Source organism: Euprymna scolopes, chromosome 9 (genome assembly GCF_053919585.1).
Source record: "Euprymna scolopes isolate OS-2025 chromosome 9, ASM5391958v1, whole genome shotgun sequence".
Classification (NCBI taxonomy): Eukaryota; Metazoa; Mollusca; class Cephalopoda; order Sepiida; family Sepiolidae; genus Euprymna; species Euprymna scolopes.
The window spans coordinates 35184378-35198131 of record NC_136490.1 but is presented as its reverse complement, the minus strand read 5'-3'; the positions used below and the strand labels follow the sequence as shown (position 1 = coordinate 35198131).

Here is a 13754-nt window from a genome sequence, read left to right as displayed (position 1 = left end):
CCACGACGTGACTTCAGAAATCAAGGCTGCATCATCTGGGAAACGCTTTCCTTTCAAAAACAACTTCATGGCTGGGAAGAGGTGGAAGTCAGAGGGTGCAAGATCAGGAGAATAGGGAGGATGGGGGAGGATTTCATAACCACATGCCCGTGCTTCTAATCTGGCAACATGAGAGTTGTGAACTGGAGCGTTGTCCTGCAGGAGGAGGGTACCTTTGCTGATCTTGCCCCACCTCTTGATTTTGATAGCTTCCCTTAATTTCCTCAAAAGTGAAGCATAATAGGCTCCTGTAATTGTGGTATGCTTTGCCAGGAAATCTGTCATCACTACTCCGTCCTGGTCCCAGAAGACTGTGAGCATGACCTTGCCAGCGGAGGGCTGCACCTTTGCCTTCTTTGGAGGTGGTGAGTCTAAGTGCTTCCACTGCATTGACTGGGCTTTGGTCGCTAGATCATAGTGATGGACCCAGGTTTCATCCTGTGTAATCAGTCCTTTGAATGACTCATCTTCTTGCCACATCTCCAAATTCATCCTCGAGCACTCAACGTGTTCTCGCTTCTGGAATGGTGTGAGCAACCTGGGAATCCATCTATCAGACACATTATGCATTTGGTCATGAATGATAGTTTCCACAGACCCTGTACTAATCTTGACACCTTGGGCTATTTGGCGAATAGTAATGCGCCAATCTGCCAAAATGGCAGCCTCAACTTGACGGACAGATGCCTCATCAATGGCAGAACGGGGGGGGGGGGAGAGAGATCAGGTCTGGGAGCTGTTTCTACAGACTTCCGGCCATGTTTGAATTCACGATGCTAGCGTTTTACAAGGTCATATGATGGGGCATTATCACCATAAGTTTCTTTCATTTCATCAAGTCTCCTGTGGTGTGCGTCCTTTCAACTACAAAAACCAGATCACTGCTCGACATTCAAAAGGCTCCATTTCACACCTGACTCGGTTCAAACACCTGTAAAACAGAAACCACAATTAGTTTAGAGCTGTAATTTGCCACATAACCCATAGAGATATAAATCATTGCACATGCAAAATTTCAGCTAGATCAGACAACTGGAAGTGGGTCAGGGGCATTACTTATTGCACGCCCCTCATAGTCTGTCTATTCCACTTTTGCTCAGAAACTAATGAGCTGATCTTATTGAAATTTTGTATGGACTTTTATTATAAGATGCAGCAAACAAAGTATTATGGTGTTATGTGATCGCCAGGCAACGCCGGTTAGAAAATAATTATTCAGAATCGAGTTATCTATCTGTTTATCTAATATCCATTTTTTTCTAGCTGACAGAATGATAATAGTTGAATTATGGGAAATGATAGTTCAGTGAGCACTGCAAGTGGAAAAGGGTTAAAGGGTCAATGTTGTGACATATATTAAACTGAATGGCCCGGTCGGCTGCACCGAAGCTAGGTAGATAGGGGAAGGATCTGACGTATCAGGGGGTCCCGGTTTTGAGAAATTTAGTTAATTTTAGTTGAGTTGGTCCCAAGACACGAAAAAGACAAGATGTGAGAAGGTGGCGGGGGGGGGGGTCCATATGTCAAGATCGCCAGTCCACTCTAGTCTGCTAAGATAATATCTGTGGTGTGGAATAAATATATATATATATATATATATATATATATATATATATATATATTAAAAAAAAATCGTCGTCTTGTGTTCGTTTGGCATGTGTTTGTCTTCGGTTGGCAGAATCAACTCCCAAGATGATCGATGAAGAGTCCTCCACAGCTAAGCAGAGTCAGGTATGTCTTTGCATCATGTATTATTGTATGTATTTGTGCTATATGTAATCCACACATCTACACACTAAGAGACATTTAACTAAACGGTCACGACCTTGATAAATACGGCTTGATAAAAGAAATACAGACATTTATCTCATAAATAGATAAGAGATTATATGGGAACGGTAAAAGAACGCCCCCCCCTCCTCGTTAGAAGAACATACACCAAAATTTCATTACTATGCTATCTCTTTGACATATAGTTAGGAATTAATAGGGATTAGTATTTAATACAAAAATGAGCACAAATTTAAACATATTCAATCATCAATTTAGCATAAAGCATCCATGTCAATGGTCTGTCACTTTTGCTTCTTTTTAATGGGCTAAAAAATCTAGTATGGTTGAATTGCAGAAAAGGTCCTGCATTTTATTAACCATTCCATGGTTGGCATTTTTTGACGAGTCAACCAGTATATACTGCTTGAACATATTGCAATTACATGTGTATTTATAAAAGAAATATCTGCTTCATATTAAATCCAATAATCAAATTAGAAACTGATTTTCTGTTTATCATCGAAAAGTGTCCAATCAATAAAGTATTGCTGTCAGAAAGTCATAATATATTATTGGATTTATGCCATCACTTGAAACAAGAGGCTCATTTACAACGCAGTAGGAACGCAAATATATAATTGATAGATATGGCATGATTGAAGATAAGTCAATTGTGTTTTTCTTTTGCTGTTACCTGTACATCAAATTAAATTTGAATATGTTTGTTTTTATAGCGAGGTGATTATTAATGTTGCATATGATAAGTTGCATCCATGGCTGGATCAACATGCTGATACACTGGTATATGTATCACATCAAACTAATGAATAGGAGAGCAAACATATACCAAATCAATGAAACGAATCTACATTGTGTGGATGTTAAATGAGTGCTTAAATGTCACAGAATATAAAGATTCACACAAATCATATATGTTTGTTTGTTTGTTTGGCTTTGTTATGGCAGCTCAACCCTTCCTGGGTTATTTAATTTCACAACAATGGTTTATTGAACGAAAGTTGCTATCTAAAGCCATAGCTGAGGATGGATGTGTGAATTGCAGGTTCATACCTTTTCGCACTGTATTAGTGTTTAAATGATCACAATAGATTCAACAGGATTTGAACTTGGCATAATCAGTTCTAAAAGTCGCAACCATAATCCATTATGTTTTGGAACTTTTGAAATGAAGTTTCAGAATTTGCATTTTAAAAATTTTTTTTTTAGATAATTTGAACTACCATCCTTATCTTGTGTTATTCTTACGACATTTTGGTGTATGTAACGTTCACGTGTATCTTGTTGAACTCTGTAATCTATAGGGAATTTTAAACTTATTTTCTTTCTTAATTCATGGGAGTAGATTGTTCTCATCTGCCAGCCACAAGTATTTTAATGGGGCGTGCTCTGTTGAACTCATTGCATTTGTGCAATCCCGACATATATACCCCTGCCAAATCTGCTTAGCAAGAAAATCATACCCCTTCATTGTTGAGATCCCTAAATGCCAGAAAGCTTTCTACTCTAATAGTTTCTTCTCTCGAACAGCTAGACTTTGGAATTCCCTTCTTGCTACCTGCTTCCCTGACTGTACTGATATGCAGAAGTTTAAATGTAACATAAAGCAACATCTAGATCTTCTCTAAGTATGGTCCCAAATAGTAGCCCCTTACGTCCAAGTAATAATATGCCTTGTTTTTTTTTTTAGAAAATTTACGAGAATAAGTCTTAAGTAATTTTTATTTTATTCTTAGTGTTGTCTGTTGTAAGGATTGACCCTGCAACATCCAGAAATTCGAATTGATTACTTTTATCGGTTGTGTCACATGTCAGTACACGTGATACTATAAATAAAATAAAAATGACTTTCTGAACAACCGAATCACTACCCCCCCTACTCCACCAAAGGGAAGTTACTCTGTTCTAACTTGACTTAAAACAGTTTTCAACAGTTATCTAAATTGTCTATTTCTTGCCAAAAGGGAGAAATGTTAACTTGCAGAAAGATAAGAGAAACAAGCACGTTCACAGTTGGAGACAAACAGGAGGGAGTATTACATCTAATCATACTAATAGCATTAGCAAAATGAGAAGGCTACAAAAAACCAAGAATGTGCAAATATATAGAAAGTATAAAAAAAAAAACAGGACACATAATTAGTGGATTCAGTTGTCGCTGTTGCCCAGCAACACAACTGTATGTATCAATACGCATCAAACTAAAACCATTTTCTGTTGAACATGCATAATAAATGATACAGCAAATTCTTTTTTTTTTTTTTCTAATATACAAACTAATATTATCTAGAGTTATTATTCAGAGATTTCACTAGAGATAAAACAGAAGCAAGTCTTGATTCCCTGAAATATATTTTTGGTATTCGAACAAATTTAAATTATCTGAACAATTGAAAGTTTTCACAAAATCTTCATTTCTTTCAATCACTTTGTTTTAATTTAACTTTTTTTTTCTTTAGTTATTTAATGCTGAAACACAATGCTTATTATAGATGATTCATTGTATACAATCAGTTCAATCAAGTTGCATAACGTTTCAAGCTCAAATTTGTATAACCCATGACATTCCTTGAACATGAATTTTAATTGAAATCCATTCAAGTGCTAAGTTTATAGTGGGCAAACGAGCACATACCTTTGCATACAGTATGAAAAATACTCATATTGGTGTCAGAGAGTACAGTTAGCCCATCTGAAAATGAGGAACATTTGGTTTTTGCCAAGACATCGTAGGAGAAAGCTTATATATATTTTATATTTTCTAGGCGGATTTAGATCGGAAGTCTAAATGAGCAAAGTTTAATTTAATATATTAATACTTTAAAAGAACATTGCCCATAGTACTGTAGATATATATAATAAGCTCAATAAGTATATTTATCCTAGAGCTATATTCATATTGAGGATAAAGATTAATAATTATTAGTTAGGAATCATAAGTAACAATTATTAATCTTTATCCTCCCTCTTGCATATATTATAAATTCGACTCGAGTCTTGGACTTCCGGTTTGTTGACTGTCATGGCTCTTGTGGGCTGCAACGTTGTTTGGCTGTGGAATTTATTATATATAATCTCTCACATTCTGAAAATCATAAATATATATATATATATATATATATTTTTTTTTTTGTATATATACACACACAGTTATATATATAGTTTCAGTAGACTAGATGTTTTGCGCTTTGTGTGTATTTGGCGTTCTTGGTATTGCTGGTAAAAGTTGTAGTATTGTGCATAACTTAAAACGGGTCTTGCAAATTCTTAACACTCAGCAATGGTCATGTTTGTCTAATGAGTAAGACATATATACATAATTACGTATAAATACATAGTCACATGACTCAATATTAGTTATAGATCTTATATAAATTTAAGATTGGAAACAGACTAAACATCCAATCAATATTAGTTATAGATCTTATATAAATTTAAGATTGGAAACAGACTAAACATCCAATCTTCACTGCTTCCATATTCTTTCTATTGCGCATTATATACATGGGAGGAGGAGGAGGAGGAGGAGGGAGAAAGACATACTAAATCACCCATGATAGTAACATGAGTTACAATTTATTACATATTTTTTTCTTTCTTGATAATAAAGATCTGCTTTTATCTACTCTCTCCCATTCACTTTTTTTTCCTCCTCTCCTTTTTTTTTTTTTTAATTCAGGTATTCCCTCCTCCTACATCTATCAATCTTATTTTGTTTTTAGTCGTTATATTAAATGAGTAATGTTTCTGACAAAGGGAGAAGAATTGCTGTTTTCTGGGTCTGAATCTATCCATCTAACGCTTATCGTTGGCTAGATTTTGAACTTGCAGTAATATATTATTTCTTTTTTTACCGCCATACATCAAGTAGTTTCATGCCTTCCTCAGAGCAATTTCCATTGACAAAAATAAATTAAAAACAAATCTCTCTTTCATGACGTCATCCATTATGCACAGTGACAAGCAAGGAAACAAACATGCAAGGTTCGCCTGGTTTTATAGATATAAATAGAGAGAGAGAGCGACACAATGTGATAAAGGAGCTTATTATCCACATATATATATATACGTATATAAAAATAAAACCCAACTTGAAGTTCACCATCTTTCTATATCTATAATAGTAATCCTTGCCGCTTTCTATTCCACTAAACAATGTCTATTAATTCCAATTAAATTTGAGTTAAAAGATTTGAAAAAAAAACTGTTTGCTCCTATTTAATATATTATTTTTTAAAATTTCACTCAGCCCAGGCCATATATACTTTGAATGCTAACAGTCATTTTTCCATTTGAAAAAAACAAAAAAAACAAAGACATTTCACATAACAAATATATTTTCAAATATTGTACTTGTATTTTATTTCTTTAAATCAATCATCCCGAGGAAGTCTTCAAATAAAGGCCAAACGTTGATGAACGTTGTATTGGGGAGGTTTTTTTTTGTACTTGAAAGTCACTACTTATCAAAGCTCGAAGGACACTCGAGGATAAAGGTTAATGAATGTAAGGCGGTAGTGTATTTAGAAACTGATGTAATTTGGGTAGAATTTGATTATTTATAGAAGCAGCTCAATAAGAACTTATTTACATCGGATTTGAAGGCTACCATGTTGTATTCAACCAAGAAGCAGGCTAGCGGAACAGTGTTGCACAGACAGTTCTTATCAAGTTTCATTAATAATTTTGGTGTGTTTCTCCTTCATTTCTCCGTCTTGAAATATTATTTCCATAATTTTCATCATTGTCTAATAAGTATTCATTTGTTTACTTTGTGGTTATTTCATTTTAAAAAAATATTCTTAGACGAAAAAAAAAAAAAAAAAAAAAATGGGCGCCAAAATAAAGAAATACACACTTTTTATAATCGATTAACAACTAGTTAGTTTTTTTTTTTCTTGTAATGTTTTATCATCATTTTTATTTAGTATATCTACAAAGGATATTCAATAAATAATACAAAATTTGCAATTCAATGATTCTCATTTCATTCAAGAAAAAAAAATTTGCTTTATTTATTTATTTTTTTTTTTCAATATAATTTCCATTCTTTAAAAAACATTTTCCCCATCAAAAACAAGCTTTTGCTTCGTTCAGCAAAAAAATATTTGGACCAAATTTTTACTTATTCGCTAACAGTGCTAGTCATGTTATCACTTCAAAACTTTCAAAATTCTTCGAGGTGGCCAAATAAATAGAAACCAGATCTGGAATGCAACCTGATGCATCTGCTATTTGTCATGTTGCAGTGATGGTTCAAACATCCAGCTTGTTGCATAGAGGCATATTCATATAGAGCAAATGAATTTGCGACGTAATATCTTTTACCTCTCTGACTGGGTGGCGTAAACATATCTTTGGGCAGTTGAGGACATGGGCAACAACCACCAGGGAGGAATTGTTTAAGCCCTCAGGTCCACAAGTGAATAACTTTCAATGGTTGAATTGCAACTGATTAACCAATTCTTGTGACTTTGCTTAAAACCACTCTAGAGCCCTAGCGGTTTGTGATGTGTGCAGGTTAGAAAATACTAAACCCGACCAAGATCAATACTATGGCAACAATAACTGTTTTTCCCTGCAGTTCTGACCTGGTGAAACACAACCCTGGAAGATTAAAAGTTTATTCTTCAAATTAGTCCAGGTTTAAACATTGTTTTCCTTAGATATTCTTGTGCAAATTGTACATAAATCAATTCCAAACAGTGAAAATCAGATTGATAGAAAAGAATTCTGTAAAAAGAAATTTATATTGATGTTTTGTTTTATTAATACATCTCATAGTTTCTATTTATTTTTTTCTCCTTGAAAAATAAATAAATAAAACCAATTCTTTCCTATTTCTTTGACTTAATTAGTTTTAATAACAAAAGATAAGTAAAAAAATGTTTTGTCAATCATAAATATTGGTCTGTTTTGCTAAAAATAAAAATTACAGATTTTTTTTTCTTTTCTGTAATCTACGTAATTTACAAAATTTAGAATCTCATGCAATGTCAGGTAATCCTGTTGGCATTTTATATTAATATTAAACTAGCTTACTTATCAAGTATCTTTTTACTTCATATTGGTTTCACATTTTTTTTTTTACTTAAAAAAAACTAAGAAAAAAAAAAACTATACCATTTGTTTGTTTTCTTTTTCTATTTGGTGGGAGTGAATGTTTAAAAATCAAATTAAATTATTCTAGAATTGTTTGGCGAATAAATTATTTGAAATAAAATGGTTATAAAATTATAAATAACTATTACATAAGTTCCTTTCAAATTTCGAAGGATCAAAAATTATTTTCATCTTTTTTACCTATTATTAAATAATTAAAATATCTTGCTTTATAAAAAAAGGAAATGCATTCACATTAATATAATTTCGTATTTTTTAAAAATAGGATTTGGAAAAATTTGTTATATTTTATGCTACTATATTTCAATTAATATTAGATTAATAATAACTAAAAAATAAAATTATCAAAGTTGACATTTTATATGATAGGTCATATAGCTTATATAAATTTTAATAACTGAAATATATATTTTTAAAAGAAGTTAAAAATGTGGAAAATAAAATCAAACACCTTTTTTAGCATAAAAATTGAAAAATTAAGTAGAAAAAAGTAAAAAAAAAATACCTTCGTTCATTGTCATCAAGGTGGGAGAACAAGACATTTTTTGCAATTGCTTTTGACAGGGCGGCCATTGTTTTGTAGTCTTTTGGTACTACCTAAAATTATAAAAATAAAATAAAAATGTATTTCCAGAAGGTTTCAGCTTTACAAAGACAAATATATAAGGTTTTAAAAGCATTCAGTAAATATGTATCGGAATTTTTTTTAAACATTGTCTGAAAATGAAAAAGTAAAATACAAGTCACTTTATTAATGAGACAAAATTTTATGCATGTTTTTATATTTCTCCTTTATAATGTAATTTTGATAAATATAAATTAAATTATAATTTAAAAACATTAAAAAAAAAACATCCTTTCCTGATTATATTTATAAAGTACAGTTGCTAGTATCTTATTTAAAAAAATGTTTTTATTACATAGATATGCTAATGTTTGAATTTTTGTGATGAGGATTGATAATTTGGATTATATTGTTCCACTGTGTTATTCTCGCAATGTTTTGGTCGATGTAAGGTGTCTCTTGTGGAACTTTCTGTTAAATTTGGGAGTCTGCATGGAATTTTGGATGGAACCGTTTATCTAAGCCTTAGTGCAGTCGATATTAAGAATTCAATTGCAAAATATTTAAAACTTTTACCCGGTTATAGCTGAGAGAATGATAGCACACTACCCCCGTGGATTAAATGAAGGGTCTGTTCAAAATCCCATACAGATTCCAAAGTTCAATAAGATACACCGGAAGGTCAGAGGTTAAATCGTCCGAAAGGTTGTGAGAATAAAACTCAAAATGAGAAGAATAGTTTGAATAATCCAAATAATACAGATATACTAATATTTGTATTTTGGAGATGAGGAATTTTCATTCTTTATAATTTTCAGACTGATTTCCTGATCTCTGTTGCTCTTCTCACAACATCTGTGCTGTTTTCAAGATGAATGCCTTTCGATATGTGATAATGATTTTCTTTCTTCCTCTCTGGTTGGCACTGATGACCCTTGATCTAGTCCCAATATAACCAAACACTGGAATTCACTTTGCAGCAAAACATATTCATTCAAAATAACCTCAACACACCAAAGACGTGAACATGCTCCTTGCTCAAAATAAACTTTGAGTAGAGTTAAAATTGCCGAAAGCTCTGGAGAGAAATCACAAATTGCCACATTCAAAAATTAGGATGATTATATATGATTACAGGTTTCTGTTGTCAATGAGAGCAATAATAGTAGTATTATTTTATTTTTGTTACATGAACCTCACGAAAAACACGCGGTACATGCAATACCATAATTTAGCACTTTAAAATTCTCATCAATCTTCTAAATTAGCTTTTAAGCATTTCCTGAAAAGGTGGGCCGAATAAAACTGGTTGTAATGGATAATTCCATGGAGAGAAAATGCAGTTGGAATTACAGGAGCTTTATTCAGCTATTCCTGCAGTACAACTATGATTCTGGTGCTACTAGATCAGGCTGTCTGAAGATACTGGCTTTTTGACCGAGAATACACCAAACATTGATGTTATTGTTTTCTTTCCTTTCCAAACTCAATCATGTTCTCTAAAACAAAATTAACAATTTTCCTCTAAAACTCAATCCTAAATAAATGTCCAAACATATAAAGAATTTTAAGCAAAAGATTTTTTTCCATAATTACTGGATTCGGCATTAAATAACGTAAAAGGGACAGATATGCCATCAAACAAAACAGCTAAACAAAAAAAGCTATCACAGAGAAGACCTAAACATATCTATTATACTAAAGCAGAGTTAATCAACGTTTGTTTTTTCCTAAGGTTTTTTTCTATATATATTTTAATGGCACAAAATACATGCTAAAATATTCTTCAGTTTTGAAATGGAGTTTTGTTTGATAGATATAACATTACATTTAAACTAAATTATATACGGGTTGATTGAAAAGTCACTTCATATTTATAAAATCTGTAATTTATGAATCATTTTTTTAGAAAAACAATGAATACAAGAACATACATAATGCAAGATTTTAAATAAAATTTAATATGGCCAACACCATTCGCCTTTATTTTCTTAAGACACTTGGATATCGCATCAATTGATCTTGTGGAATGGTGAAAATCACTTCTTGTAGTCATCATTCAAGTTCTTTTAAAAGTAGCTGGCTTCTTAGAATAAACTTGTTGCTTCAATGAACCCCAAAGAAAAAGTCGTATGGTGTTAAGCCGGTCATTTCTGTGAACCATGCTGACCTAACCATCTTCCAGGAAAGTGAATGAACACTGTCATTCCATAAGAGTTTCAAGGGAGAGCAATTGATACAAGCACTTTGAAAAAGTAATGGTGAATTGTGGTGAACATATTGAATTTTAAATAAAATCTCACATTATGTACACTGTTTATATATTAATTTTTTGTAAAAAAAATTTGATTCATAAATAAATAGATTTTTTTAAAACGGAAATGTTATTTTTCTAATCAACCTGTATATTTTCAATATATACTCCGAAAGTGCTTCACATGGAAGTAGAGCTTAGCATGCATGGAGTATTGTTGCCATATCTGGGCTTGTGCATCTGTCACAAGTCTCTCGCTCCTGGACAGGCTTCAAAAAAGAGTCACCAACCTAATAGGTCCTGAACCATCAACTAAACTCCAACTCCTGTCCCATCGCTGAAACATGGCATCCTTGTGTCTGTTTTACAAGTATTTCAATGTCACGTGCTCTGGCGTAATAGTACCCCCTTGATGATAATACCCCCGAAAACCCTGACAAACAGCAAAATCCCACCCCTATACTGTAGAGATCCCTAGATGCAGTAAAGCCTTATACTCGAATAGCTTTTTCGCCTCAGACACAGGCCCTGGCTTCCCTGACTGTACTGGCAGAGATTCACATGTAATGTGAACAGACATCTCACAGCCCAACTCCATAAATAGTATCCCTGCAAATCTGGTCTCAAATAGTAGTCCCTCGCGATTAAGTGGCCCTATGCCTTGTTTGGAGTAATACGTCAAAAAAAAAAATTTATTTTAATAAAAAGAAAAAAAATAAATAAAATGATATTTATGGCAAGTAAGCTACACAGAAATGTTCCTGTTTCGCCTCTGCAAAAAACTATCAGACTAAATGAGTTTTATAGAGAAAATTGTAAAAAGAAAATGAAGTTGTAAAGCCTTATTCTGATGAAAGCAAGAGTAGAGATGCTGGATAGTGCTACAAAAGCGGGAGAATCAAGAAAGAAAAAAAGCTTCTATAGTTACAAACTTATTTCCTTCATAAACTTGACAACTAAACTTATTCGATTGATTCACTGTTTCAGTAAAAACGTGTGTTTACTCACGTTATATAAACAGTGAGAAACATGAGAAAACTTCCAAACATAATTTCTTTGTAAATAAAATATTTAATGAAAGATCTTGTTTAATAACAAATTGATTTTGTTTTCTGAGAACACAAAAAAGCAATTAATTTCTACACTTAACTGCAATATTCAGATTACTTTCACACAGAATGTGTGCATTAGACGAAAATGTCTACCCATACAAAAACCAAAGATCAATAAAATTGGTAATAATCAATAAATCAATAGACACACCTTCCTAAGCCAAAAGACTAGTCTTTGGGTTTAATGTGTTTTATGGCAAATCAACACTTTGGGTGTTAATTCAATACCAAAAATTTACTATGCACTGTACATAATTATACACAAGATTTTATTTTTATCAGGGATGGGGTCTTACTTTTCTCAATTGTATTTTCTAGTCATGACATTCTGAAATAAAGAAAAAAAAAATTTTTTTTTTTTTTTTTTTTTTTTAAAAGTACATCTTTCATCCATTATACATTTTTGAAAACCATTCATAAGGACCTGTGGCGCAGTGGTTAGAGTACTTGGAAAATCAATTGTAAGAGTAATAATCTTCTGAAGGTTCAATCCTCAGTGTGGGCGACCAAAAAATAAAATTGCGAATTACTTAGGACCTCTATCCAGTCACGGCTGATGGAATAAGAGCATGCTAACCCTATGAAGTAAATAAAGGGTTCTGTTCGAAAATCCATCAAAATTCTTGAGTTCAACAAAAACATTCTCGAGTAAGACAAGATACACCCAAAGAAGAAAGCAGGAGGTTACATCAACCGAAACATTATGCAGATCACGTAAAAAAGTCTGATGAATCCAAAAATGCAGATCCATAAAAGACTATAATTTTTTTATTCTTCAAAATATCTGCACATTTTCCTCATCATATTTGGTTTAATGCCCGTTTTACATGTGTTGGACAGCTTTAAGAAATAAACTTGCAAAATAACCTATGTCTTAGATCAGTTATCACTCTTTCCTTTGAGTCCATTTGTATTACTTTCTCACATGCTTTTCTCGGCCTTTCTTTGTGAACTGAACCTGTTACCTCAACTGTTCTACATTTACGGACCTAAGGACTCTTATCCATTCTTTCAACATGGCTATGGCACTAAAGTATTCTATATTTCTCTATACTCTCCAGATTTAATCTTCTGAGGTCATCAGAACTAAGACATTTTTAAGACTTGCATTACACAACCATCATAATTTTCATATCATTTTTCTCCATGCAACGCATGTCCTCAATCCTCACTTGTCATACATCATCACACTTTGCACATATGCTTTTTTCGACAGTGGTAACATTCTGCTTGTTAGTAATGGCAGAAGTTCTCTGAACTTACTCCATACGCTCCTAATTCTTACAGTCAAAATTCCACACAGATTCCTAAGTTTAACAAAATACACCTGAAGAAGGTCGGAGTTTACACCATCCAAAACAAAACTGAGAATAACATCCAGGATGAGAACAGTGGTTCAAATAATCTGAGAAAAATACAAATTATTCATCCTTATCTCAAAAATTCTGATTCATAGTTACTATTTCTTAGAGGAAAAATCTTGTTGATTTTGATTTCCATGTGAAATACTTGTGTATATTATAAGCAGACTTTGTTGCTTGCCGTCGTCAAGTTTTAATAATGGGAGGGAGAACAGATTAGCATCACATGATATTCATGATCTTACAGCTATGTTTTGCCAACTTTGTTCACTAAATTGATGAACAGAGTAAACCTATGCTAACAACCCAGAATTTCATCTAATGCGTTTTGTGATTAGAATCGACTGTTCATTCCTCGACTCACAAGGGTCACATACCTTCTTTTCAAGCATCTGACACTCTAACTAACCTAGTATGACACAAGGCAGTTCAATCTTTTGCAGTAGTGCATCATCTTTATCTGGAAGTCAAGCATACAGGATTATGATAATAATGCTCAATGAGAGTGT

At 32.7% G+C, this 13754-nt stretch overlaps 1 protein-coding gene across 3 annotated transcripts in view; it reads right to left on the bottom strand.

Moving 5' to 3' along the window:
• The window catches only part of LOC145284498 (cAMP-dependent protein kinase regulatory subunit), a 611528-nt gene that overhangs the window by 124105 nt on the left and 473669 nt on the right, over positions 1-13754 (bottom strand). For all 3 annotated transcript variants that reach the window (XM_080133376.1, XM_080133374.1, XM_080133375.1), the window contains exon 3: positions 8459-8550. In XM_080133376.1, coding sequence (XP_079989502.1) covers positions 8459-8550 — 92 coding nt within the window. The remainder of the gene's footprint in view (positions 1-8458; positions 8551-13754) is intronic.